The following is a 26150-nucleotide window of genomic DNA, read 5'->3' on the forward strand; positions in this document are numbered from 1 at the left end:
AGTCTTCAAAGGGAAATCAATCCTCCTTTGTGTGGCCAAGGTCTCTTACTGTGTGGGTGGGCATGTGTAACGAGTGTGTTTCTTCAGAGCGGAGACCAGGGTTGCACCTCCTGAGTCAATTAAAGCTAGAATCTACAGTTGGACCTATAAATGAATTACGTATACTCATTGATTGTTGAATAATATAACTCATAAATGCCTCATGAACTGTCTTACCCCATCAGAACCCAAAATATAAGCTTGTTTTACTCCAATGTTTTTAAACAACCTTAAGGTAAACAAACACTGTATAGCCTCATAACACGGTTAAAACAATAATTTTGATATCACGGATGGTCAGTCCTTGCATCCGTAGCTCTGTCTATGAATTTGAGAGTGGTAACATCCTTCAGCCCCATCCTTCAGCTTTTTACCAAAACAGGCTTTGTTATTGTTTCAGCTTTAAATTCTAGCTTTAAGTGAAGACATTTAGCTCATCAGACAACAATGATCCTGATTTCAAGGTTGGTTGTTTTAGATAACAATACTTTTTTTGCTTATTACAATAAACCATTACCGTTCAGGTCCTGTCGACATTGTATCTTTTGATTGAGTTATTCAAAATAATCATTTCCACAACAAAATCATTTTGTCTCGCTCCCGAAACGTTGTTTTAATTTGTTACAATTGAATAAGGCCCAAGGAAACATGACATAATATATTTTTGGGGGGGCCAGGCCTCAGAGGTGAAAACACAAAAGCAACATTTTGGGGCCAAATGCAGGAGCTGATCGTGGAAGTACACCAATATTTTCTTCCACTTAATAGCCTATACTAACTCGAGCATCTCATCATGGAATCCTAATTGGCAGATGTTTGCTCAAACCAATGAAATTATATTTGTCCTTACAATAACATCTTACTAGCAACTTCTGTCCCACAGTTGTTTGCTGTGAGATGACTGTGTGTATTGTTAACACCCACCCATTGGTCAAAATGTTCATCAAATAGTGTTAAAGTCAAGGACGAAGTTCTGAGAGGAAAAAGTACAAGGTATCTAATCAACAGATCAAGGTATGCACTATGTTTTCTGTACATTTTAATGTAAATTAATGCAAATGTTTTTATTTTTATAAATCGATACTTGGAGTCACAATATTGTAAAAAGATATCCAACTGTATTGATTTTATTCACCCCCCCAATACTATTGCAAAATATATCATTTATGTATCTATAGCAGTGGCTATTAGCGCTGATGGAAACAGTAAAAAATAAGAAAGCGTCTGAGGCCCAAAAACATAGTTTCCCTCTCCTCTACTATTCTGTTCCCCATTCTTACAATGACATTTTTATTGTGCGCATACTGTAGGTATTTGATATGCATCGGTCCGGGAGAAACGATCTCTATTTCTTTTGGTGCATGCAGGAAGCAGACAGGCATTTCACTGTTACTGGCCAAGATGCGGCAAGTCATCTGCCCACGTTAAAGCCTCACTATTTTCCCAGTTTCTGTACTTAACCAGCTCTGTTCTGGCTCAATTATGTATTTTTGAGACTGTGAATGTCTACAGGTCTGCCCTGAACGTGCCCAACCGCTGAATGTGAAAAGCATTTGGTGTCAGCGTTGGGATTTAAAAAATAAATATCATTCAAATGGTATTATATTGCTGTTTTCTTCTATGACTGATGGCGATTAGGGATACATTAATCAGTGCCTTGAGGCATCTCAAGCAGTAATCTTCTTACTTTGGGGCGGCAGGTAGCCTAGTGGTTAGAGCGTTGGGCCAGTAACTGAAAGGTTGCTGGATTGAATCCCTGAGCTGGCATGGTAAAAATCTGTCGTTTTGCCCCTGAACACTGTTCCCTGGTAGGCCGTCATCGTAAATAAGAATTAGTCCTTAACTGACTGACCTATATAAATAAAAAAATATATATATAAAAATGATAATAATAATAATTTTAAACTTATGATTCCCTTTGTTTGTGATGTGATTGTCATCACACACAACTCTGAAATATACCAAATTAGTTTATTAAAATGTGTTTGAATTAGGTGTTCGACATCCCAGATAAAAACTGTATGTCATTTTGAAATACGTAAGCGATGAGGAGGCAATAACAAGTTTTGTTAAGATGTTAGCTAGCTAGCTAAAATTCAAACAAACATGTAAGACAACACATTTTTATTCTTAAAACATGAACATGTCACAGTGCCATTTTACATCTTACTTTTAAGTCTTGTAAATTGACTGGCATGTTGTGTTTTGGCTATCAGACATAATGAAAATTGAATGAAAACGTACACAGTACGTTTCTGGTGTCAATTAAAATAGACAATCCTCAGGGATGGGGAAAAATAGGTATGTTGGCTTTCAACAAGAATTTAATCTACACTTTGTATTATGTTAAACATTAATAAAAATGATAATGCAGATTGTTTTAGAGAATTACTTTTTATAGCTGCCTATTTGCGTAGCAATTTTGGATGAAAATGTGAAACTTTTTATGACTCAAATTGCAGCATCATTATCATCATTGCCCAAATTGCAGAATCATTATCTCCGTGAAATGTGATTTTGAAAATATCTTTAGACCATTAGAATCTTGAGTGGCAAGCACAGACTACTAATATTTGCTTTGTTTCGGTTACTTTGACATCAGCTGTTTTTATTTTAAGTTGTAAAATGTTTCTGTAGTGATTGACTGAGGTCTATGAAATATTTGGAGCGTTTTTTCAGCCTTAATACCCAATAAGATCGATATTCTGTGCAATGTATTTTTTTTAAAGCAGCCTAAGATATTTAGGATAGATGGGAATGCTCCGAGGACTGATATATTAGTATCTCAGCGAGAAAGCTGTCGTTCACTTTAAATGCTCAAGCAACCCTTCCCTCCCCTGTCCTTGAAGAGGCATTTACTCACTTCCCTACCATGCCCGTAACATTAATTTCTCTGCATATTTTAACCTGCGTTGCTCTGCTCATAACACTGTGTCTATATTTTCACTGACTTTGGCAGGATGCTTTATATGTGACACTGTAGCCTTTTCATGGCATCAGGAAACCTGCGCTGTTACTTAAAAACAGAATAAAACAACTCTGTTGTTGTTGTACATATTTGTAACATCATTAATTATTAAGCAAGAATATGCTTATGTAGCATGTTCTCTGTTCAGTGTTGGCCTATTTCACAAAAACTGTGATTTGCACATTTCAAAGGTGCATACTGTGTAGTAATCCAAGTATTTTCACTGGTGTGTGATTTCCTAGCTAGGCTCTAAACCATACAACGCCTTATTGATGCTCCCTTCCAGGGGATTGTGTAGGGGTGTCTGTGCCACCTCGGCGAGGCAAAAAGAGCATTAGAAAACTGGTTGTTTGGATCCTGGATGCTAATTTGCTTGACAAGCAGCGCGACACGCTATGCCTGCTAACAGTTCCATAATCTGAAAATAATCACTGTTCATGTTGCTGTCCAAAATAATAATCTCTTGTATTTATCTCAATTCACACACTATTTCCCCTTGGTTCCATCCTAGCATTTAGTTTGGTACAGCAGGGGTTAATATATGCCTCACTGTCTGCCTGTCCGATTTTGGAAACAATATTTCATTTTTGAATTTCGATCTCTGTACCGTTCATAGAGAGTGAAAGGTGCCCAGACTAGACAACTTTTTCTGAGAGGCGAAGTCGCGCTTCAACTACATTATCATGGACATTCCCAAGTAAATGTCAAAAGAAAAAAAGCTCAAACAAACTCAAATGCAGCTAGTGTACTTTCATTCCAGTTTGAGTTAGCTGAAGTTGGCTAGGAACAGTGAGGGAAAAAAGTATTTGATCCCCTGCTGATTTTGTACGTTTGCCCACTGACAAAGAAATGATCAGTTTATAATTTTAATGGTAGGTTTATTTGAACAGTGAGAGACAGAATAACAACAAAGAAATCCAGAAAAACGCATGTCAAAAATGTTATAAATTCATTTGCATTTTAATGAGGGAAATAAGTATTTGACCCCTCTGCAAAACATGATTAAGGTCTGGAGACTGGCTAGGCCACTCCAGGACCTTAATGTGCTTCTTCATGAGCCACTCCTTTGTTGCCTTGGCCATGTGTTTTGGGTCATTGTCATGCTGGAATACCCATCCACGACCCATTTTCAATCCCCTGGCTGAGGGAAGGAGGTTCTCACCCAAGATTTGACGGTACATGGCCCCGTCCATCGTCCCTTTGATGCGGTGAAGTTGTCCTGTCCTCTTAGCAGAAAAACACCCCCAAAGCATAAAGTTTCCACCTCCATGTTTGACGGTGGGGATGGTGTTCTTGTGGTCATAGGAAGCATTCCTCCTCTTCCAAACACGGCGAGTTGAGTTGATGCCAAAGAGCTCCATTTTAGTCTCATCTGACCACAACCCTTTCACTCAGTTGTCCTCTGAATCATTCAGATGTTCATTGGCAAACTTCAGACAGGCATGTATATGTGCTTTCTTGAGCAGGGGGACCTTGCGGGCGCTGCAAGATTTCAGTCCTTCACGGCGTAGTGTGTTACCAATTGTTTTCTTGGTGACTATGGTCCCAGCTGCCTTGCGATCATTGACAAGATCCTCCCGTGAAGTTTTGGGCTGATTCCTCTGTTCTCATGATCATTGCAACTCCACGAGGTGAGATCTTGCATGGAGCCCCAGGCCAAGGGAGATTGACAGTTCTTTTGTGTTTCTTCCATTTGCGAATAATCACACCAACTGTTGTCACCTTCTCATCAAGCTGCTTGGCGATGGTCTTGTAGCCCATTCCAGCCTTGTGTAGGTCTACAGTCTTGTCCCTGACATCCTTGGAGAGCTCTTTGGTCTTGGCCATGGTGGAGAGTTTGGAATCTGATTGATTGATTGCTTCTGTGGACAGGTGTATTTTATACAGGTAACAAGCTGAGATTAGGAGCACTCCCTTTAACCTGTCTGGGCAACGTGGGACGTTTGCGTCCCACCCTAGTCAACAGCCAGTGGAATCTCGTCGCGCGAAATACAAATACCTCATAAATGCTATAACTTCAATTTCTCAAACATATGACTATTTTACACCATTTTATAGATACACCTCTCCTGAATCGAACCACGTTGTCCGATATCAAAAAGGCTTTACAGCAAAAGCAAAACATTAGATTATGTTAGGAGAGTACCCTGCCAAAAATAATCACACTGCCATTTTCAAAGCAACTAGCATGCATCACAAATACCCAAAACACAGCTAAATGCAGCACTAACCTTTGACAATCTTCATCAGATGACACTCCTAGGACATCATGTTACACAATGCATGCATTTTTTGTTCGATAAAGTTCATATTTATATATAAAAACAGCATTTTACATCGGCGCATGACGTTCAGAAAATATTTTCCCTCAAATGCTTCCGGTGAATCAGCGCTACAATTTACAAAATTACTATTCGAAAACATTGTTAAAATGTAATATTGTCATTCAAAGAATTATAGATTAACATCTCATGAATGCAACCGCATTGCCAGATTTAACCCTTTCACACGTACCATCACACGGGGTGTGATCGTTCTACAGTGGTCCATGAAGCGTACGATCACACCCCGTGTGAATAGAACACTCATTTAGAACGCTCGTTTAGAACGGCCAGTTTCGAATGACGCAACAATCAGCATTTGAGCTGGCCACATTTTTTTCAGAAACTATTTACACAAACACAGTCCTTACAAAGTTATGTCCAGAATGTGGGCAGTTTATTTTTGGATGCAATGTTCAGATATTCACAGAAGTATCTATAGCACAACACAATCATCCAAACCGGAAAAATGTAGGCTACATTAGTCCTAGCACTAACTGAGGAAAGATTGACCTAACACAAGCAGCCATATTTTCTAACTCCCGGGCTGACATAAACTACAATATGAATTAGCTAATAGCAATTACTATGTATAATTAATCACATCACGGGTGAGCTCACCATTGATCGAAATAATTAGGTAAAACACTTTCTAGAATAATAAGAGAAGACAAGATGAGTTTGGTCTGTTTGTTTGCATGTTGAAGGGGTGTGTCATCTACCGTCACATCCCACCATTCATTTCCGGAAGTCCTCAAAAAATTAGTTAACTCTTACTCTCCTCATTTTGTTATAACATCTTTGATCAAACAGACGATTACGTGAAACCCAGAATGAATTGTATGTCAACAAACATGGATCCATACACATAGCTGGAAATAGCTTAGCTCATTATAATCAGTACAACCTTCAAAATATGATTTTACACACATACTATGCGCCCATTACAATTTATGCAAAAATCGGAACACATGATTTATCACGGGTAATTGAAAAACGTGAATAAAATACTAAATATATCAATAATACCACACAAAACATTTTATGATAGTGATTTATTGATACAAATGGCGCGTGCAGGCAGTCAATCACGGTAACCTCTCACTCCCACTCTGAGCCATTCAGTGTTGTTGTTTATGTAACAATCACATTCTGGAATGGAGAGAACGTTCGAACATCACGTGCATAAAAAAACTCATGCTGGGGCGACCGTTAGAGATATTTGGAACTCACACGTGAAAGGGTTAAAAATAACTTTACTGGGAAATCACACTTTGCAATAAACGAGGTGCTATACTCAGAAAAATAGGCTAGGCGATACAGGTTAGCGCCACCTTGGAACCATCTAAAATCAAATATACTATTGTAAATATTCCCTTACCTTTGATTATCTTCATCAGAAGGCACTTCCAGGAATTCCCAGGTCCACAACAAATGTAGTTTTGTTCGAAAAAGTTAATAATTTATGTCCCAATAGCTCCTTCTTGTTAGCGTGTTCCGAAGGCTACTCATAATGTACGAGGCGCGTGGGAATTGTCGTCACGAATGTGCAAAATAAATATATTTACGTTCGTTCAAACATGTCAAACGTTGTATAACATAAATCTTTAGGGCCTTTTTCAATCAGAGCTTCAATAATATTCAAGGCGGACGATTGCATTGTCTTACTAAACGTTTCGAAACGAGAGGGTACCCACGGTCGCCCGCGTCATAGTAGTAATGGCCCTCCCCCTATGACCAACTTTCCAGTCCTCTCGTTCGGTCAGTGTTTACCGGAGAAGACTCAAACCACTTTGTAAAGACTGTTGACATCTAGTGGAAGCCTTAGGAAGTGCTTAATGAATCCTAACTCACGCTGTGTTTCATAGGCAAAGTGTTGAAGGTGATTCCACAAATCAGATTTCCACTTCCTGCATGGAATCTTCTCAGGTTTTGGCCTGCCATATGAGTTCTGTTATACTCACAGACACCATTCAAACAGTTTTAGAGACTTTAAAGTGTGTTCTATCCAAATCTACTAATTATATGCATATTCTAGTTACTGGGCAGGAGTAGTAACCAGATTAAATCGGGTACGTTTTTTTATCCGGCCGTGCAAATACTGCCCCCTAGCCCCAACAGAGTGTGCTCCTATTCTCAGCTAGTTACCTGTATAAAAGACACCTGGGAGCCAGAAATCTTTCTGATTGAGAGGGGGTCAAATACTTATTTCCCTCATTAAAATGCAAATCAATTTATAACATTTTTGACATGCATTTTTCTGGATTTTTTTGTTGTTATTCTATCTCTCATTGTTCAAATAAACCTACCATTAAAAATATAGACTGATCATTTCTTTGTCAGTGGGCAAACGTACAAAATCAGCAGGGGATCAAATACTTTTTTCCCCTCACTGTAGCTAGCTAGTAAGTGACATGATGCTATCCAGCCTGCATAGAAACCATTTTGTTTAGAATGGACGACTAGTCCTGTTGCATAGCAACTATTCAAAATTATACAAGGGGTGGGTCTAGTCCTGAATTCTGATTGGTTAAAACGGCATTCCAGCCAGTGTCTATTCCACAAGTTACCACCGGCTAAATCTATGACGTTAAAATGGCAATTTACTCTGTTCCATTTGACTGCCCAATCCATCGTCTCATTAGAGCAGCTAAGCAATTTATAAACTTGATCTCCACTATAAAAAGCATCTACACATTATCTAACATTTATTTTAGACTAACATTTAGTTTTCAACAGTGGAGATTTGTTTGAACCTTGCTGTCAGTCTCTCCAAAGTTTGCAACATTGTTTCAATATTCAAATTCGATCTCCAGCTGCCCCATAGTAATGAACGTGTCGGGACAGCACAGACAGGCAGGCAGCGTTTCTCAGCCAGTCGAAATCATGAATCAGCTGGCATAATTTTTATGGATATATACAAAAAATGTCAATTGAAAAAGATAAAAACGAAACGAAATGCAGCTACAGTGGTTCCTCCTTTAAAAGTTGCGAGCTTACACCGCTGGACATAGAGGTACCCAGCGTCACGGCTTCATTGCTCCAGACCACCGCTAGGGGGAGTTAGAGCACTCATTATGCATTTGGGTCCCAAGGTTTTTATATGACCAATCATATCGAGTGGTTCCAATGATGAGTAGAAAGAGGAGGAAGGGAAGCGCTACTAAGGTACACAATAGTACATTTTGGTAGCTCCAATGATAAATTTGATGCGAGCCACCCGTCCCTGGTGACTTTTTTCAGCAAAGACGGCTGACAAAACATTACGGGGAAGCAAATGTAAGTAGTTATAACGTCATAACGAGTCAAGCAAAAAATGTACAATTGAGAGGAATATGTTAGTTAATGATTGTGCATATTTTTTGGTCATAAAGTTAATTTACGAAAATCGCTATTTAGCAAGTTTTTTTCAGTCATATCCAATACCAGGTGTATCAAACACCATTATTTGAATGATGCTGTGTCTGCATGTATGTATTACAATTATACACTTCAACAGTGTTTACCACTCTTGCTCCTGGGACATCAACGATTACACATTGTAACTATGCAATAGACTAGAAACATGATTTAAGTAAAGGCTGATTTGTAATTCGGATATACAGAATAAAAAACAGTACATCCTGCCAGCACACCCACAAGCGAGCGGAGGCGGAGAATGACGTGTGGAAGAGAGTGAGGAACAAGATGGGAGTAACAATCCAGGCTATTTGCTCTGAGACCGGCATAATAATGTAATGAAATAACCAGGGAGCAGGTTTCGAACCCTAAACATTCTAGCCCGAAGTCCAGCACGCTATCGACTGTGCCCAAATGTATTAATTGGGCTTGGGGCCGATTAATAAGTCTAAAAACACTTTATCAATTGAAATCTTTAACATGTGGAAAAAAGTGTATTATTAGTTTTTCACAAGCGTAGCAGGATTGGCTATTAGCTGAACAATAGACTATTCAACCTTTACTAAAGAATTGTCTAATTGCCGAGCTAGGTGTGAACCCCCTAACTTGCAACAAATCATTTGTATCTATGTTTCCACTTCTACCTACACACGGTTAATGTTCTGAAAAAATATATAATGCAAGTGTTGCACACCAACAGATAGAGAAAACCTACACCAGTAGAGCAAATTCATTTCAACAATAATCTTCATTTTAATTTGACTTTACAAACAACAAGAGGGCTTAATTGGAGTGTCTTTTTTCGGAAGCTAGACCTATATAAAATAACAACTGGCTGTGGTAGACTATGAGACTTAACAGCCTAATAGAAGTAGGATCTTTTTTTATTAGGCCTACTTACAATTGCAACTGGTCAAAAATGTAGCATCCTCCATAAAACAATAATTTAAAGAAAAAAAGTCTGCACGTTCGAACTAAAACAATGTAACTAATAATTAAAAGTGCACATTTGTAAATCCCAAACTCTATACGTAATTGGAAATATAGATGTGGCATTGTGGTTACAATAAAGAATGTTTTCAGTTGATGCCAAACAAATTCGATCGGGTTTAAATCAGGAGACCTACATGTAGAGATGAAAAATACATATTTTTAGATATACTGTAGGCCTACCGAAGGTGGTGTTGGTCTTTTATTTATTTATTTATTTTTATTTCATCTTTATTTTACTACATAAAGGTCTACTTACTCTGCTGGCGTCTTGACCCAGTTTATGCCCTCATTTGCAATGCAAACCCGGGCGGCAGTGTGTTTTGGGTCATTGTCTGCATTTGGAGAAGAAAAAAAGACATTTAGCCTAACAGCCAAAATTAGGTACAATAATAGAAATATACATGTAAATAGGCCTAAACATAACAAAATATTGCTATAATCCTACCTTGAAAGAAACGATGTGTACCCAGAAACACCTCTGACGTAGGGTCCACCTCTGACATAGGGTCCAGCATATCTCTTGATGTTTTCTTCCTCAAAGAAATCTCGAGCCATGATACCTGAAAAAGGAGGCAAGAGTGAATTATTGTGGAACACATAATAGTCCGTGAGGTGTAGGCTACAATAGTTTATGTACCTTTTGCTTTGTAAATAGCTATAACATACCATCAAAAATCTAATATGGGCCTGGTCCCTGGCAAGAAATTTTAAGCGGATGCTTGGGACTCGGCTTGCTTGATCTTCTTCCTCTTTTCCTGTAGCAATTTTGAGCAAATTGCACAAGGGCCACGGTTGAGCCGTCTGTGAAGATGACATTATTGAATATCTTGCCAACTTTGATCCATTACTGGGCCTGCAGGACGTGAAGTTCTTTGTTTGTCAGACGAATCATTGGGTCGAAACTACAGAACAGTACAAAACAAGTGAACACACATGGTTAATGTTCGTATTTATTTAAAGAGCATATAAAAGTTAGAAGCAAAAGTCTACAACTATTTTAGCACAGTTTCGCGCTTCTCTGAGGCAAACATGGGGACTGGTCTTGATAAATCAATGAGATTTCTTTCACTTAATATCTATTTGGGTATTGGTTAGACAATAATTAGAAAATTAGGGTGCATAAATGTTATGCCCCTAGTGTAACCTTTATTTTATTTAACTAGGCAAGGCAGTTAAGAACAAATTCTTATTTACAAGGACAGCCTACTCCTTCCTCGTGCCCTGCTGAAGGTAATATTTATATTTACAATATTTACCTTCAGAGGTGAATGTATCAAACCAGTTGCCGTGATAAAAGTTATTTTTTGTTGTGCATTCTCCTCAAACAATTGCATGATCTTTTTTCACTGTAATAGCTACTGTAAATTGGACAGTGCAGGTAGATTAACAATAATTTAAGTTTTCTGCCCATATAAGAAATGACTTTGTCCTGGAAAGTTTGCTGTTACTTACAGCGTCATGCTAATCACATTAGTGCACGTTAGCTCAACTGTCCCGGTATTGGGACACCGATCCCATAGAGGTTAAATAATGACTCAAAGCCAGTCTGTGGTTGCGTCCCAAATGGAACCCTATTCCCTACATTGTGCACCTTTTTTGGCCCTGGTCAAAAGTAGTGTACTATGTAGGGAATATGGTGCCATTTGGGTCACTTATTGTGAAAGGAAGAAGCGTAAACAAGGGAACTGGTAATAAAGTGCCACTAAATAACAGCTGTACAGTGACATGTGACCAGTTTCAGGATACTAGACGTATGTCGCGGGTCACTACTTCACAGGAGAGCCGTTTAAACGTAAACTTTTTTGACAGAAATGCCGTCTCGAACATGTGAACTTTCATGTGACTTAATAACAAACTTCTATGACATCTGTAAATACGAATAAAATTGTTAAATTACGAGCCTATTTGGTTAAGCCACAGAAAAAGCTAGCAACCTTCCCGCTAGCCATGATTGGCTGAGATTAATGGGCTGGACATGCCAAGAGATGAATTTGGATTGGTCTGCCATATAGCACGCTTCTGTCTATTTGAGCTGGTCAGTAAGTGTCGGTAATCCTGTCAAATTGTAATATTGCCTGTGTGTAGCTGGTGTAGAGGAGTCAGGCGCAGGACAGCAGATGTGAGTAATAAACGTAATTTACTCAAATATTCACAAATACAATGCAAATATGCGATCAAAAAATAACGGACCGTATTACAAACAATCACTCACAAACAAACATGGGGGAACAGAGGGTTAAATAATGAACAAGTAATTGGGGGAATGAAACCAGGTGTGTAAGACAAGGACAAAACCAATGGAAAATGAAAAGTGGATCGGCGATGGCTAGAAGGCCGGTGACATCGACCGCCGAACGCCGCCCGAACAAGGAGAGGGACCGACTTCGGCGGAAGTCGTGACACAAATGCAACTTTTTTAACTGTTTTGAAATCAGTTGAATTTGAATATGATAGCTAAGGAGATGGAGAAAATACCTATCTCAGGATTCAAACTAAGGGCAGCCATAACATCCGTGACAGAAGACGCGTCCATCGATGATGTACAGTACAAGTTAAAAGTTTGGACAGACCTACTCATTCAAGGGTTTTTCTTAATTTTAACTGTTTTCTAAATTGTAGAATAATGGTGAAGACATCAAAACTATTAAAGAACACACTTGGAATCACGTAGTAACCCAAAAAGTGTTAAACAAATCAAAATATATTTTAGATTTAGATTTTTCAAAGTAGCCACCCTTTGCCTCGATGACAGCTATGCACACTCTTGTTATTCTCTCAACAGCTTTACCTGGAATGCTTTTCCAACCGTCTTGAATGAGATCCCACATATGCTGAGCACTTGTTGGCTGCTTTTCCTTCACTCTGCGGTCCAACTCATCCCAAACCATCTCAATTGGGTTGTGGTCGGGTGATTGTGGAGGCCAGGTCATCTGAAAAACAAATGATAGTCCCACTAAGCACAAATCAGATGGGATGGTGTATTGCTGTGGTAGCCATGCTGGTTAAGTGTGCTTTGAAATTTTTTTTCAATCACTGACAGTGTCACCAGCAAAACACCCCAACACGAACACACCTCCTCTTCCGTGCTTCATGGTGGGAACTAGACATGCAGAGATCATCTGTTCACCCACTCTGCATCTCACAAAGACACGGCGGTTGGAACCAAAAATCTCCTTTGCTCATATTTCTTGGCCCAAGCAAGTCTCTTCTTCTCATTGGTGTCCTTTTGTAGTGGTTTCTTTGCACCACAAAGGCCTGATCCACACAGTCTCCTCTGAACAGTTGATGTTGAGATGTGTCTGTTACTTGAACTCTGTGAAGCATTTATTTGGGCTGCAATCTGAGGCGCAGTTAACTCTAATAAACTTATCCTCTGCAGCAGAGGTAACTCTGGGTCTTCTTTTCCTGTGGTGGTCCTCATGAGAGCCAGTTTCATCATAGCGCTTGATGGTTTTTGTGACTGCACTTAAAGAAACTTTCAAAGTTCTTCAAATGTTCCATATTGACTGACCTTCATGTCTTAAAGTAATGATGGACTGTCGTTTGTATTTGCTTTTTTGAGCTGTTCTTGCCATAATATGGACTTTGTCCTTTACCAAATAGGGCTGTCATCTGTATACCACCCCTACCTTGTCACAACACAACTGATTAGCTCAAACGCATTGAGGAAAGAAATTCCACAAATTAACTTTCAACAAGGCACACCTGTTAATTGAAATGTATTCCAGGTGAGTACCTCATGAAGCTGGTTGAGATAATGCCAAGAGTGTCAAAGCCGTCATCAAGGCAAAGGGTGGCTACTTTGAAGAATCTCAAATATAAAATATATTTTATTTGTTTAACGTTTTTTGGGATTATTTCATAGTTTTGATGTCTTCACTATTATTCTACAAATTGTCAAAAAATAAAATAAAGAAAAACCCTTGAATGAGTAGGTGTGTCTAAACTTTTGACTGTTACTGAATACGGGTAAGATAATCTAGCTAAATACATTTTCAGATATTACACATTTCTAATTTTGATAGAAAGTGGTTTAATTTCAAGTTAGTGTACTGTTAGCTAGCGAGCCAGCCAGCTAACGTTAGCTAGCTAACGTTACATGTATGATCTTATTATTCGTATCTCAGAGCCATTTGCTTGCCTAGTTATAGCCTAATGTTAGCTAGCTAACATTGAACCTGGTTGATTAGCTACCCACAGATTCATGCAGGGTAGTAACTTCATGAGTTGGGATGATGGTTCATCACTTAGCTACAGTTGAAGTCAGAAGTTTACATACACTTAGGATGGAATCATTAAAACTAATCTTTCAACCACTCCACAAATTTCTTGTTAACAAACTATAGTTTTGGCAAGTCGTTTAGGACATCTACTTTGTGCATGACACAAGTAATTTTTCCAACAATTGTTTACAGACAGATTATTTCACAATTCCAGTGGGTTAGAAGTTTACATACAATAAGTTGACTGTGCCTTTAAACAGCTTTGAAAATTCCAGAAAATGATGTCATGGCTTTAGAAGGTTCTGATAGGCTAATTGGCATAAGTTGAGTCAATTGGAGGTGTACCTGTGGATGTAATTCAAGGCCTACCTTCAAACTCAGTGCCTCTTTGCTTGACATCATTGGAAAATCAAAAGAAATCAGCCAAGACCTCAGAAAAAAATTGTACACCTCCACAAGTCTGGTTCATCCTTGGGAGCAATTTCCAAATGCCTGAAGGTACCACGTTCATCTGTCCAAACAGATGAACATCTGTCTCCTAGAGATGAACGTACTTTGGTGCGAAAAGTGCAAATCAATCCCAGAACAACAGCAAAGGACCTTGTGAAGATGCTGGAGGAAACAGATACAAAAGTGTCTATATCCACAGTAAAACGAGTCCTATATCGACATCACCTGAAAGGCCGCTCAGCAAGGAAGAAGCCACTGCTCCAAAACCGCCATAAAAAGCCATACTACGGTTTGCAACTGTACATGGGGACAAAGATCGTACTTTTTGGAGAAATGTCCTCTGGTCAGATGAAACAAAAATAGAACTCTTTGGCCATAATGACCATCGTTATGTTTGGAGGAAAAGGGGGAGGCTTGCAAGCCGAAGAACACCATGCCAACCTTGGGGGGGGGGGGCAGCATCATGTTGTCGGGGTGCTTTGCTGCAGGAGGGACTGGTGCATTTCACAAAATAGATGGCATCATGAGGTAGGAAAATTATGTGGATATATTTAAGCAACATCTCAAGACATCAGTCGGGAAGTTAAAGCTTGGTCGCAAATGGGTCTTCCAAATGTACAATGACCCCAAGCATACTTCCAAAGTTGTGGCAAAATGGCTTAAGGACAACAAATTCAAGGTATTGGAGTGGCCATCACAAAGCCCTGACCTCGATCCTATAGAACATTTGTGGGCATAACTGAAACAGCATGTGCGAGCAAGGAGGCTTACAAACCTGACTCAGTTACACCAGCTCTGTCAGGCGGAATGTGCCAAAATTCACCCAACTTATTGTGGGAAACTTGTGAAAGGCTACCCGAAACATTTGACCAAAGTTCAACAATTTAAAGGCAATGCTGCCAAATACTAATTGAGTGTATGTAAAGTTATTACCCACTGGGAATGTGATGAAAGAAATAAAAGCTGAAATAAATCATTCTCTCAACTATTATTCTGACATTTCACATTCTTCAAATAAAGTGGCGATCCTAACTGACCTAAGACAGGACATTTTTACTTGGATTAAATGTCAGGAATTGTGAAAAACTGGGTTTAAATGTATTTGGCTAAGGTATATGTAAACTTCCGACTTCAACTGTAAGTATTCTTCTTGTCCAGATGTGATAGGGCAGTGTGCAGTGCTATGGCGATTGCATCATCCATAGATCTATTGGGGTGGTATGTGAATTGCATTGGGTCTAGGGTGTCGGGTAAGGTGGAGGTGATATGATCCTTAACTAGCTGCTCAAAGCACATCATGATGACATAAGTGAGTGCCACGGGGCGATAGTCATTTCTTCAGTTACAATCGCTTTCTTGGTTACAGGAACAATGGTGGACATATTGAATTAAGTGAGGGAAGCAGACTGGCATAGGAAGATGTTGAATATGTCTGTAAACACTCCAGCCAGCTGGTCTGTGCATGCTCTGAGGACGCGGTTAGCGATGCCGTCTGGGACCCAGCTGGCTGTATGGACAGGGACAGTATATTCGGAGAGAGCCATGATTCCGTGAAACAGAGTATGTTACTGTCCCTGATGCCTCTCTGGAAGGAGATCTTTGCCCTGAGCTAGTCTACTTTATTGTCCAGGGACTGAACATTAGCAAGTAAAATACTCAAAAGCAGTAGATGGTGTGCATGCCTCCTGAGTTGGACTAAAAGTCCACAACGAATACCTCTTCTCTGCCGGCGGTGTGTTGTAGCAGCCTCTGGGATAAGTTAAATCACCTTGAAAGGTACGAAGAAAGGATCCAATTCAGGAAAGTTATAATGCTGATGAGTTACCTCTCTGATATCCAAAAGTTATTTCTGCCTGTTTGTAATAATGCAAAGAATGTTCTGGGCTAATAATGTGAGAAATAACACACACAAAAAAAAAATACTGCAAAGTTGCTTAGGAGCCTGAAACAAGGCGGGCCATGTCCATCGGCACTGTCTTCCACATCGGTAAATAACAAGCGTTTTCAAGTGCAACTTTAGTAACAATGGTTTTGGCACACAGCTCGGCGATTTAACTCTTTTGGGAAACCGAGCCCATCACTTTAGTTTTCACAGATTTATAGCAACACTGGTTTTTACATCAGTTTAAAGTGATCGATGTAGAGTTCATTATTTTTGTGAAACGACTTTGTGCCAAAAAAGAAAGGAACAAAATATAATTTTCTGGTTCCATTTTAACCAAGCGAGTTTGTGGTAAAATACAGCCTCATTATCTACACACCACTGCCCCCACCGTCGTGCAAGGAATAATATGCTCCATTAAAAAAAATGCTGAGGAAATTGCATTGCATTGCGCCGTAGGCAGGCCTGCGTACTACAAGGAACCACCCATTTTGTGATGAAAAATGACATTCACGTACTGCGTTGCGCTCCTTATCGTCATGTTTCGTAAACTGCGGATTGGCTCTAAATGGTAATGAAATAGCCCCAACCTCAACATCCAATTGTGGTCAGACATTTTCATTAATCCCCATCAGGGAAAGCGACCTGATAGATGGAAAGAGCCCTGAGGTGATGCTAGCTACGCATTGATATCCCCCACCCAACAGATGGGTATCATGTAACGGAGCATGCAACAGGAAGAGAAGCCAATCAATTTGGCCCTTATGTCTAATAGGAAGCCAAATGGGGGGGGGGTTTATCAGGTTTCCTGTTGTAAGCCCCATCTGCGCCCCCATCCACCCCGACCCCACTTTGACACAGCAGCAAAGGAAAAGTGAGAGGAGGAGCACCCCCTACAATTTGGGCCCGTAAATCATGCCCCCTCAATCAGCCCGTGCATCGGGCTGGAGTACACAGAAGGAGGGAGGGGGAACTAAACAAGAGCAATCAGTTGTGTGCATTATGCGTGCTTAGAAAGGGATGAAGAGACTCTCAAGTAGCTAATGTGGTCTCGTAATGGAACGGCGCTGCTCTGCAGAGCTGAGAGTATCATGTCAGACCCCTTAAGAGGTACTTCATTGCCTGGCCCTCAGACTGCCAGAGTCTAACCACACTGCAGGAGCACACCATATGGTTCAGACCACTCGGCAGAAATGTACTCATGTTCCTCAAGCAGTAAACTAATGTTGCAGGCGTAAAATAAATGCCTGAAATTAGACCCTCTACATAATGGTGTTGACGAGAAGAAAAAAAAACTGTAGTGGGAATACTGTTCAACTAGTCCAATAAATGTGGAGGGAGAGTTAAAATGTAGTGTCGCCTTGTTAACGTCCATAAGCGGAAGTCGAATCATGGGCTCTCTTTCCATTAGCCCTGAATATCAGAACATTGGTTGTTGGGAACTCGGCAGAGGCTACTCAAGCAGATACGCAGAATCAGCCGAAAATCGGGTACATGACTGACAAGAACTGATAAAAAGTGTTCAAGAACATCGATCTCATTACGAGATGAGAATTGTTCTGTTTATGTTCTTGTTGTGGAAATAAGTGAAACGGTTCCTGGTGGAATGAACAACAGGCCCCTTCATCTTTTCGACCTCCTGTTGAGCGTGATGCTGAGCGTAGGCTTGGACCACACACACATCCAAGAATTCCTTTCTCTTTTATTGTAGGAATTCCAGGCACTTGGGGGGCAGAAGTAGTCAGTCCCCCACCCCCAACCCTCCCCATCCTCATTATCTTTCTCGGGGGGCCGTGGCAGAAGAAGAGGGGACAGGCAGAGCTAATTCATCTATGATCTTTACCTAATCCCCCCCTCTCTCTCTCTCTCCCGCTCACTTTCTTTGCCTGAATGCATTCAAGTAGTACATCCCTCCCCCATTCCCACCCCTCCCGTCCAACACACATAGACACTCATTCACTCACACACTCTGTCTCACACAAACACGAAAGCCTCTTCCTGAACATGTCCAGTGGGAGAGGATGAATCGAGCTGAACAGTATTTTTTTTTACGAGTGTGTGTGTGGTGCAAGAGTCCTTTGAGGCCTGTGTGTCTTAGCGCTGTCTGGGAGCTCAAATGTTGATTATAGACTGAGGCTAGGTGTGGCGAGACAGGGCGGTGTCAAGGCTTTGTCTACAGTATTAAACCCGGGCTTGCGAAGAGGGGTTTGGTCTATCAGGGACAGCTGCCAGAGTGGAGCTACATGTGTGGACTGGATTCAAAGAGCTTCTGTGGGTCTATGCTGTGGACCACGACTGCACCAAAGGGAATATAAGCACAAGTTCAAGAACTTCTGTAGATCCCCCACAGCTGTGTGCTGCAGCGCAAGCAAGGGAACCACCAGGAATCTGTTCAAGTACTGCGAATATCTGAGGAGATTTATGAGAGAAACGTGGAGTTTTTTTTACTGGCAATCTGTTAACTTGGTGACTGCAAACTCTCTACTGATGATTGGATATACTCTTTTGAAGGGCTATTCGAGGACATATACTTTCAATGCCAGGAGATTTGGAATATGGGACTTTTAATCTCTGATTTGGTCTGTCTGGAAAGGATTTGGCACATTTATTTCATGTTCTTGGTACTATTGATAAGTATGTAACATCAATGCTGTTTCTTTATGACTGTGTCCTATGTCTGAGCAGATTGTATTTTATAGCTTGAGGGTACATGTTTTTATTGGTTCTCTTTTACCAGAGTTTGTCATTAGATAACACGTTTGAGTGTTTGTTCCCACTTTATTCTGTCCTAAAGTATCTCCCTATTTCTCTTTTACATTTTGTCAAATATCTTGTTGTTTTGAAAGCTTGTGTGTTTTGTCCATTTGTTAGCTTCTCTGTCAATTTTAAAACTGACTATTGGTGTGTTATTGAACTCGAGGAACAATCGATTGAGAGTGTGGTGTTGAGCTGTTTATCTTGTGAACATCAGGTATGATAAAATCAGTGTCATGCAGCTTGTTTACTTATACAACCCGTTTCATTGGACACAATGGGCAATCTGCCTGCAAGCCACTTGACATATACTGTCTCTTTATCAGATAATTGTTGTTATCTGTGGCAATTTCATGTGAAGAGCAGGTGAAATTTGCAAAAAGGGAAAATATATGTTGCATTGTAAAGATTCTAACCTTTTACTCTCTCTCTTTCTATCTCTCTGTGTTCAGCATTTGCAGGTAAAGTATCCCCGACTAGCTCAGATGCTCTCCTGAGCTCTTCGGCAGTCACCCCCACCCCTCCGGACATCTACCTTCCCGCCAACTTCAAGCTTTCCAACGCCCAGCTGGCCTTCTTCCTGCGAGAGACCAGGTCCTCGGGCCAAAGCAGCAGTAGCCCCGCCAACAAACACCCTCTCCAGCGTTCCGAGAGCTTTGTGGTCTTCCAGACCAAGGAGTTTCCCGCCGTTAACATAACCTTCGGCCCGTTCACCCAGGACCAGAGCCTGTCCAAGGACCTCCTCCAGCCCTCCAGCCCTCTGGACATCCTCGGGCGGCTAACGGTCAACTGGAAGGTCCGGGCCTTCATCGTCCAGTCGAGGGTGTTATCTAGCAACCCCATGGTCCAGGTGCTCTTCTACATCGCCGGCCGCGACTGGGATGACTTCAAGGTCCAGGACAAGCTGCCCTGCGTCAGGCTCCACGGCTTCCGGGATGTGCGCGAGATCAAGACGTCGTGCCGCCTCCGGGGGAACCTTGCCCAGTGCTTGGCCCAGCTGGAGTTGCCCCCCACCTGGTTCAACACCAATGTGGCCCCCCTGGGCCGCAGGAAAAGCTCCAGCGACAGTCTAGTCCTGGAGCTGAGTGGGGAGTCCCTCCAGGCCGAGCTGTACTACACCCTCCATGACCCGGATAGCGGAGGGGAGTGCGGCGAGAGCTCAGGCCGCAGAGGAGGATCACGGGGCGAGCCTCCCTCTCAGCACCCCCTCCTCCGCATTGGTAGCATCAGCCTGTACCATTCCAGCCAGAAGCAGCTGGTGGTGGACAAGCAGCTGGATAAGAACATGTTCCTGAGGTTGCCTGAGAAGTCGCTGAAGCCAGGAGAGACCCTCAACATCTTCCTCTACCTGGTGCCCAATTCCACAGTGGAGCAGTTCACCCTCAAGTAAGTGTCTCTTTCTCAATTAATCTTTCCTGGATGCATCACACCTTCTTTCCTAGCCTTCTTCTCAAAATGATTTAGGGGAGAAGGTCAGAGGAAAGGAACCTTGGACCTTCTCCAAAACAGTTGAGGACGCAATGAATTGGAGAGTGTGCTTTCAGAAGGAAATATTGTCAATAGGGCTGGGATTTGCCAGGAACCTCGCGATATGTTATTACCACGATACTTAGGTATGATATGTATGCGATTTTCACAATTCTATATGTATTGATACTGTGATTTGCGATTCGATGTTCCAAACATATTGCTCACCATATGTCTGCTGCAGAGTGACGAGAGAGTCATGAGAAAATGAGTTTTGATCAGTATTGGAAATAAAAGTACTGAAAACAAATTGGCTCCCTATTTATAAAGAAGATGGAGAACAAGCTTTAAGGATTAATACTGTAGTTTGTGCAGGTACAGCCAACTAGCTCAAAAATAATGTGATATTGTGAAAGCGATATGATATATCATCAAAAGTAACTGGGCATCTCTAATGGCCAATGCGTTACTTACTGCCTTACATGTTCTTGTGGCAATTACCAAGGTATGGAGTGATATGTGATATATATATATATATATATATATATATATATATATATATATATATATATATATACAAAAGTGATTACACCCCTCACATTTTTGAAAATATTTGAGTATATCTTTTCATGTGACAACACTGAAGAAATTACACTTTGCTACAATGTAAAGAATTGAGTGTACAGCTTGTATAACAGTGTAACTTTGCTGCCCCCTCAAAATAACACAACACACAGCCATTAATGTCTAAACCGCTGGCAACAAAAGTGAGTACACCCCTAACTGAAAATGTCCAAATTGGGCCCAATTAGCCATTTTCCCTCCCCGGTGTCATGTGACTCGTAAGTGTTACAAGGTCTCAGGGGTGAATGGAGAGCAGGTGTGTTAAATTTGGTGTCATCGCTCTCACACTCCCTCATACTGACTGGTCACTGGAAGTTCAACATAGCACCTCATGGCAAAGAACTCTCTGAGGATCTGAAAAAAAGAATTGTTGTTCTACATAAAGATGGCCTGGGCTATAAGAAGATTGCCAAGACCCTGAAACTGAGCTGCAGCACGGTGGCCAAGACCATACTGCGGTTTAACAGGACAGGTTCCACTCAGAACAGGCCTCGCCATGGTCGACCAAAGAAGTTGAGTGCACGTGCTCAGCGTCATATCCAGAGGTTGTCTTTGGGAAATAGACGTATAAGTGCTGCCAGCATTGCTGCAGAGGTTGAAGGGGTGGGGGGTCAGCCTGTCAGTGCTCAGACCATACGCCGCACACTGCATCAAATTGGTCTGCATGGCTGTCGTCCCAGAAGGAAGCCTCTTCTAAAGATGATGCACAAGAAAGCCCATAAACAGTTTGCTGAAGACAAGCAGACTAAGGACATGGATTACTGGAACCATGTCCTGTGGTCTGATGAGACCAAGATAAACTTATTTGGTTCAGATGGTGTCAAGCGTGTGTGGCGGCAACCAGGTGAGGAGTACAAAGACACGTGTGTCTTGCCTACAGTCAAGTATGATGGTGGGAGTGTCATGGTCTGGGGCTGCATGAGTGCTGCTGGCACTGGGGAGCTACAGTTCATTGAGGGAACCATGAATGCCAACATGTACTGTGACATACTGAAGCAGAGCATGATCCCCTCCCTTCGAAGATTGGCCGCAGGGCAGTATTCCAACATGATAACGACCCCAAACACACCTCCAAGACGACCACTGCCTTGCTAAAGAAGCTGAGGGTAAAGGTGATGGACTGGCCAAGCATGTCTCCAGACCTAAACCCTATTGAGCATCTGTGGGACATCCTCAAACGGAAGGTGGAGGAGTGCAAGGTCTCTAACATCCACCAGCTCTGTGATGTCGTCATGGAGGAGTGGAAGAGGACTCCAGTGGCAACCCGTGAAGCTCTGGTGAACTCCATGCCCAAGAGGGTTAAGGCAGTGCTGAAAAATTATGGTGGCCACACAAAATATTGACACTTTGGGCCCAATTTGGATATTTTCTCTTAGGGGTGTACTCACTTTTGTTGCCAGCGGTTTAGACATTAATGGCTGTGTGTTGTGTTATTTTGAGGGGACAGAAAATTTACACTGTTATACAAGCTGTACACTCACTACTTTACATTGTAACAAAGTGTCATTTCTTCAGTGTTGTCACAAAATATATTTTAGATTCTTCAAAGTAGCCACCCTTTGCCTCTGTGACAGCTTTGCACACTCTTGGCATTCTCTCAACCAGAGTTCCCACATATGCTGAGCACTTGTTGGCTGCTTTTCCTTCACTCTGCGGTCCAATTCATCCCAAACCATCTCAATTGGGTTGAGGTCGGGTGATTGTGGAGGCCAGGTCATCTGATGCAGAATTCCATCATACTCCTTCTTGGTGAAATAGACATTACACGGCCTGGAGATGTGTTGGGTCATTGTCCTGTTGAAAAACAAATTATAGTCCCACTAAGCGCAATGCTGTGGTAGCAGAATGCTGTGGTAGCCATGCTGGTTAATTGTGCCTTGAATTCTAAATAAATCACGACAGTGTCACTAGAAAAGCACCATCACACCACCTCCTCCATGCTTCACGGTGGGAACTACACATGTGGAGATCTTCCTTTCACCTACTCTGCGTCTCACAAAGACACAGCGGTTGGAACCAAAAATCTCAAATTTGGACTTATCAGACCAAAGGATAGATTTCCACCAGTCTAATGTCCTGGGCCCAAGCAAGTCTCTTCTTCTTATTGGTGTCCTTTAGTAGTGGTTTCTTTGCAGCAATTCAACCATGAAGGCCTAATTCACACAGTCTCCTCTGAACAGTTGAGATGTGTCTGTTACTTGAACTCTGTGAAGCATTTATTTGGACTGCAATTTCTGAGGCGCAGTTAACTCTAATGAACTTATCCTCTGCAGCAGAGGTAACTCTGGGTCCTTCCTTTCCTGTGGCGGTCCTCATGAGAGCCAGTTTCAACATAGTGCTTGATGGTTTTTGCGACTGCTCTTGAAGAAACTTTCAAAGTTCTTGACATTTTCCGTATTGACTTACCTTCATGTCTTAAAGCAATGATGGACTGTCGTTTCTCTTTGCTTATTTGAGTTGTTCTTGCCATAATATAGACTTGGTATTTTACCAAATAGGGCTATCTTCTGTATACCACCCCTACCTTGTCACAACACAACTGATTATCTCAAACGCATTAAGGTGGAAAGAAATTCCTTACATTAACTTATAACAGGGCGCACCTGTTAATTGAAATGCATTCCAGGTGACTACATCATTAAGCTGGTTGAGAGAATGCCAAGAGTGTGCAAAGCTGTCATCAAGGCAAAGGGTGGCTACTTTGAAGAATCTGAAATATAAAATATATTTTTATTTGTTCAACCTTTTCACGTGAGTTCCAAATATCTCTAATGGTCGCCCCAGCGTGAGTTGTTAGGTTTGACGCTTTACTGAGCCGGATAAACTTCTCTCTTCGAGGAGAGCCGCCCGCACATCACTCATGTTTGCGCAGATCAAGTATGCATATATTTGTGCAGTCTTGCAAGAATTGGAACATTGAGTGATGTGCGGGCGGCTTTGCCTTTTAATGTCTGTGCTATTATTCTACAATGTAGAAAATAGTAAAAATAAAGAAAAACTTTTGATGAGTAGGTGTGTCCAAACTTTTGACTGGTTCTGTATATTTAAAGAACTTAGTCAACTTTATTCATCTCAGTCCTTTGAAGTGGTGCCTGAATGTATTGAACATAATATTTTTCTTACATAATTGCCAGAGCTTACGCAATTAAAAGAGAACTGGGAGATGTTCTCTACAATCCTGAACGTCAAGACTTTTTGAAGTGTCTGTTTTTCAACATTCTGTAAGGGAATAAAGCACATCTCTCTATTGAACACGCCTAGATGTTGAGAACCGGAACACTCCATTTACCCTGTAACAGAGAGGCCTAGCTACCTAATTTCCCAGCGCTATCAATTCAGCCTGCACAGTGGAGAAATGAAGACTATATCATGTAAAATCTTTTTGAATCTCTCATGTAAGACTCGGCTCCGAGAACATGAGATGAAAATCATTCAGCAGCCTCCTGAAAGAGCAGGCATAATGGGTATTAATTGACATCTGTTCAAATTAAATTCCTCATGAGCTGACCCACTTCTTGTCGAATTAGAGCTTAGGGGATTCGAGGCATGTCTCCTCTCCCTCATCCCTGTGTTTCTCACTGTTCTTCCTCTCCGTCAACATAATGAGAGGGTTAGAGTTCCCAGACAAAATAAATTATTATTTAAATCCATGAAAGCCTCAAGAAAATGTGCTTTCTTTTTCTACTCTCTTGAAGATGAGGAGAGATGGAGGGGGAGCGGCCCGATATTAAGCGATATCTGAGGCATGACGGCGAAACTCTTCTTAAACACGGCGCTCCCTAATCGTAATGGAAACTCTGACTTCAATTTAGGAATTCACCGTGAATTAATTATGCTTCAATAACTCATTAAGGCGAACAGGAACAGGCAGTGCTAGGATTTACAGTATGCAGGCAGGAATAGTGCATTAGTGTTATCTCCCCAGTTCAATATTAAAGACTACTACTACTGTGTGTGCATGTGTATGTATGCGTGTGTGTGTCGGACAGGCATGGGATGTGTGTGCGTACTACCATACATGCATGCTTGATATGTTTCAGTTTGTGTATAAAGGTATAGATTGTGAGCTGTCTTATCCTCACAGAAGTATTTTCACAAGGTCAAGGCTCTCCTCACACTACACTGAATGTGTGGCTTGAGACCTGACCATTTCTCATAAAGCCCAGACTCTGAGGAGGAGAGCCCCAAGCATTTCACTTCTGACCATCACAGCAGTTCCAAGAAGATGCTCCGTCCCCAGAGAGATCTATAACCTAATATGTGGATTACTTTGTTCCAAGATGTGTCCTGCCTAATCCCTCTCCCTAATGTTGTTGTCATCGATAGTTCAAGAATTTAATAATAACTTGACCTCGTCTGTGGCCCAACCATTCATAATATGTAGGTTTTATAATTATATTCCCTTTAGTGATGAATATGCCGAGAACATTTTATTTCTTTCCTTACACAGTCATAATGTGTAAGTTTCGGTTCATAGTTAAAACCTGGAGGAACAAAATGGACAACCAGATTCAAGTTTCAAAGGTTTTCATAATACCTTTCATAATATTCCATATTAGCTTGTCTAATATTTCAACCATCATCACGTTATTGTGCAACCTGCAACCTCTGAACTGATTTCTAACCACCATTGTCTTCATGAAATGCAAACTAGGTTTCCTCAGAAACATAACTTTCAAATGTCACCTCTCATTTAATAGTTGACCCTCCTCCTTTCAATTTCAGTGATTATCCTGTTAGGGCTAGGGGGCAGTATTTACACGGCCGGATAAAAAATGTACCCGATTTAATCTGGTTACTACTCCTACCCAGTAACTAGAATATGCATATAATTATTGGCTTTGGATAGAAACCACCCTAAAGTTTCTAAAACTGTTTGAATGGTGTCTGTGAGTATAACAGAACTCATATGGCAGGCAAAAACCTGAGAAGATTCCTTAAAGGAAGTGCCCTCTCTGACAAGATCTTGTTCTTCTTGTCTCTGTTTATTGAAGACTGAGGATCTTTGCTGTAACGTGACACTTCCTACG

General features: G+C 41.2%; 1 protein-coding gene across 2 annotated transcripts in view; it reads left to right on the forward strand.

Moving 5' to 3' along the window:
• LOC115148597 (transmembrane protein 132E) overlaps nucleotides 1–26150 on the forward strand; it is a 363759-nt gene that overhangs the window by 236422 nt on the left and 101187 nt on the right. The window contains exons 1-2 of one of the 2 annotated variants that reach the window (XM_029690638.1): nucleotides 18572–18909; nucleotides 19482–20415. In XM_029690638.1, the coding sequence (XP_029546498.1) occupies nucleotides 18831–18909; nucleotides 19482–20415 (1013 nt within the window). In that variant the 5' untranslated portion in view covers nucleotides 18572–18830. Of the gene's footprint in view, nucleotides 1–18571; nucleotides 18910–19481; nucleotides 20416–26150 lie in introns of those variants that run through there. The other variant, XM_029690639.1, reaches the window with a different exon arrangement.

Source organism: Salmo trutta, chromosome 15 (genome assembly GCF_901001165.1).
Source record: "Salmo trutta chromosome 15, fSalTru1.1, whole genome shotgun sequence".
Classification (NCBI taxonomy): domain Eukaryota; kingdom Metazoa; phylum Chordata; class Actinopteri; order Salmoniformes; family Salmonidae; genus Salmo; species Salmo trutta.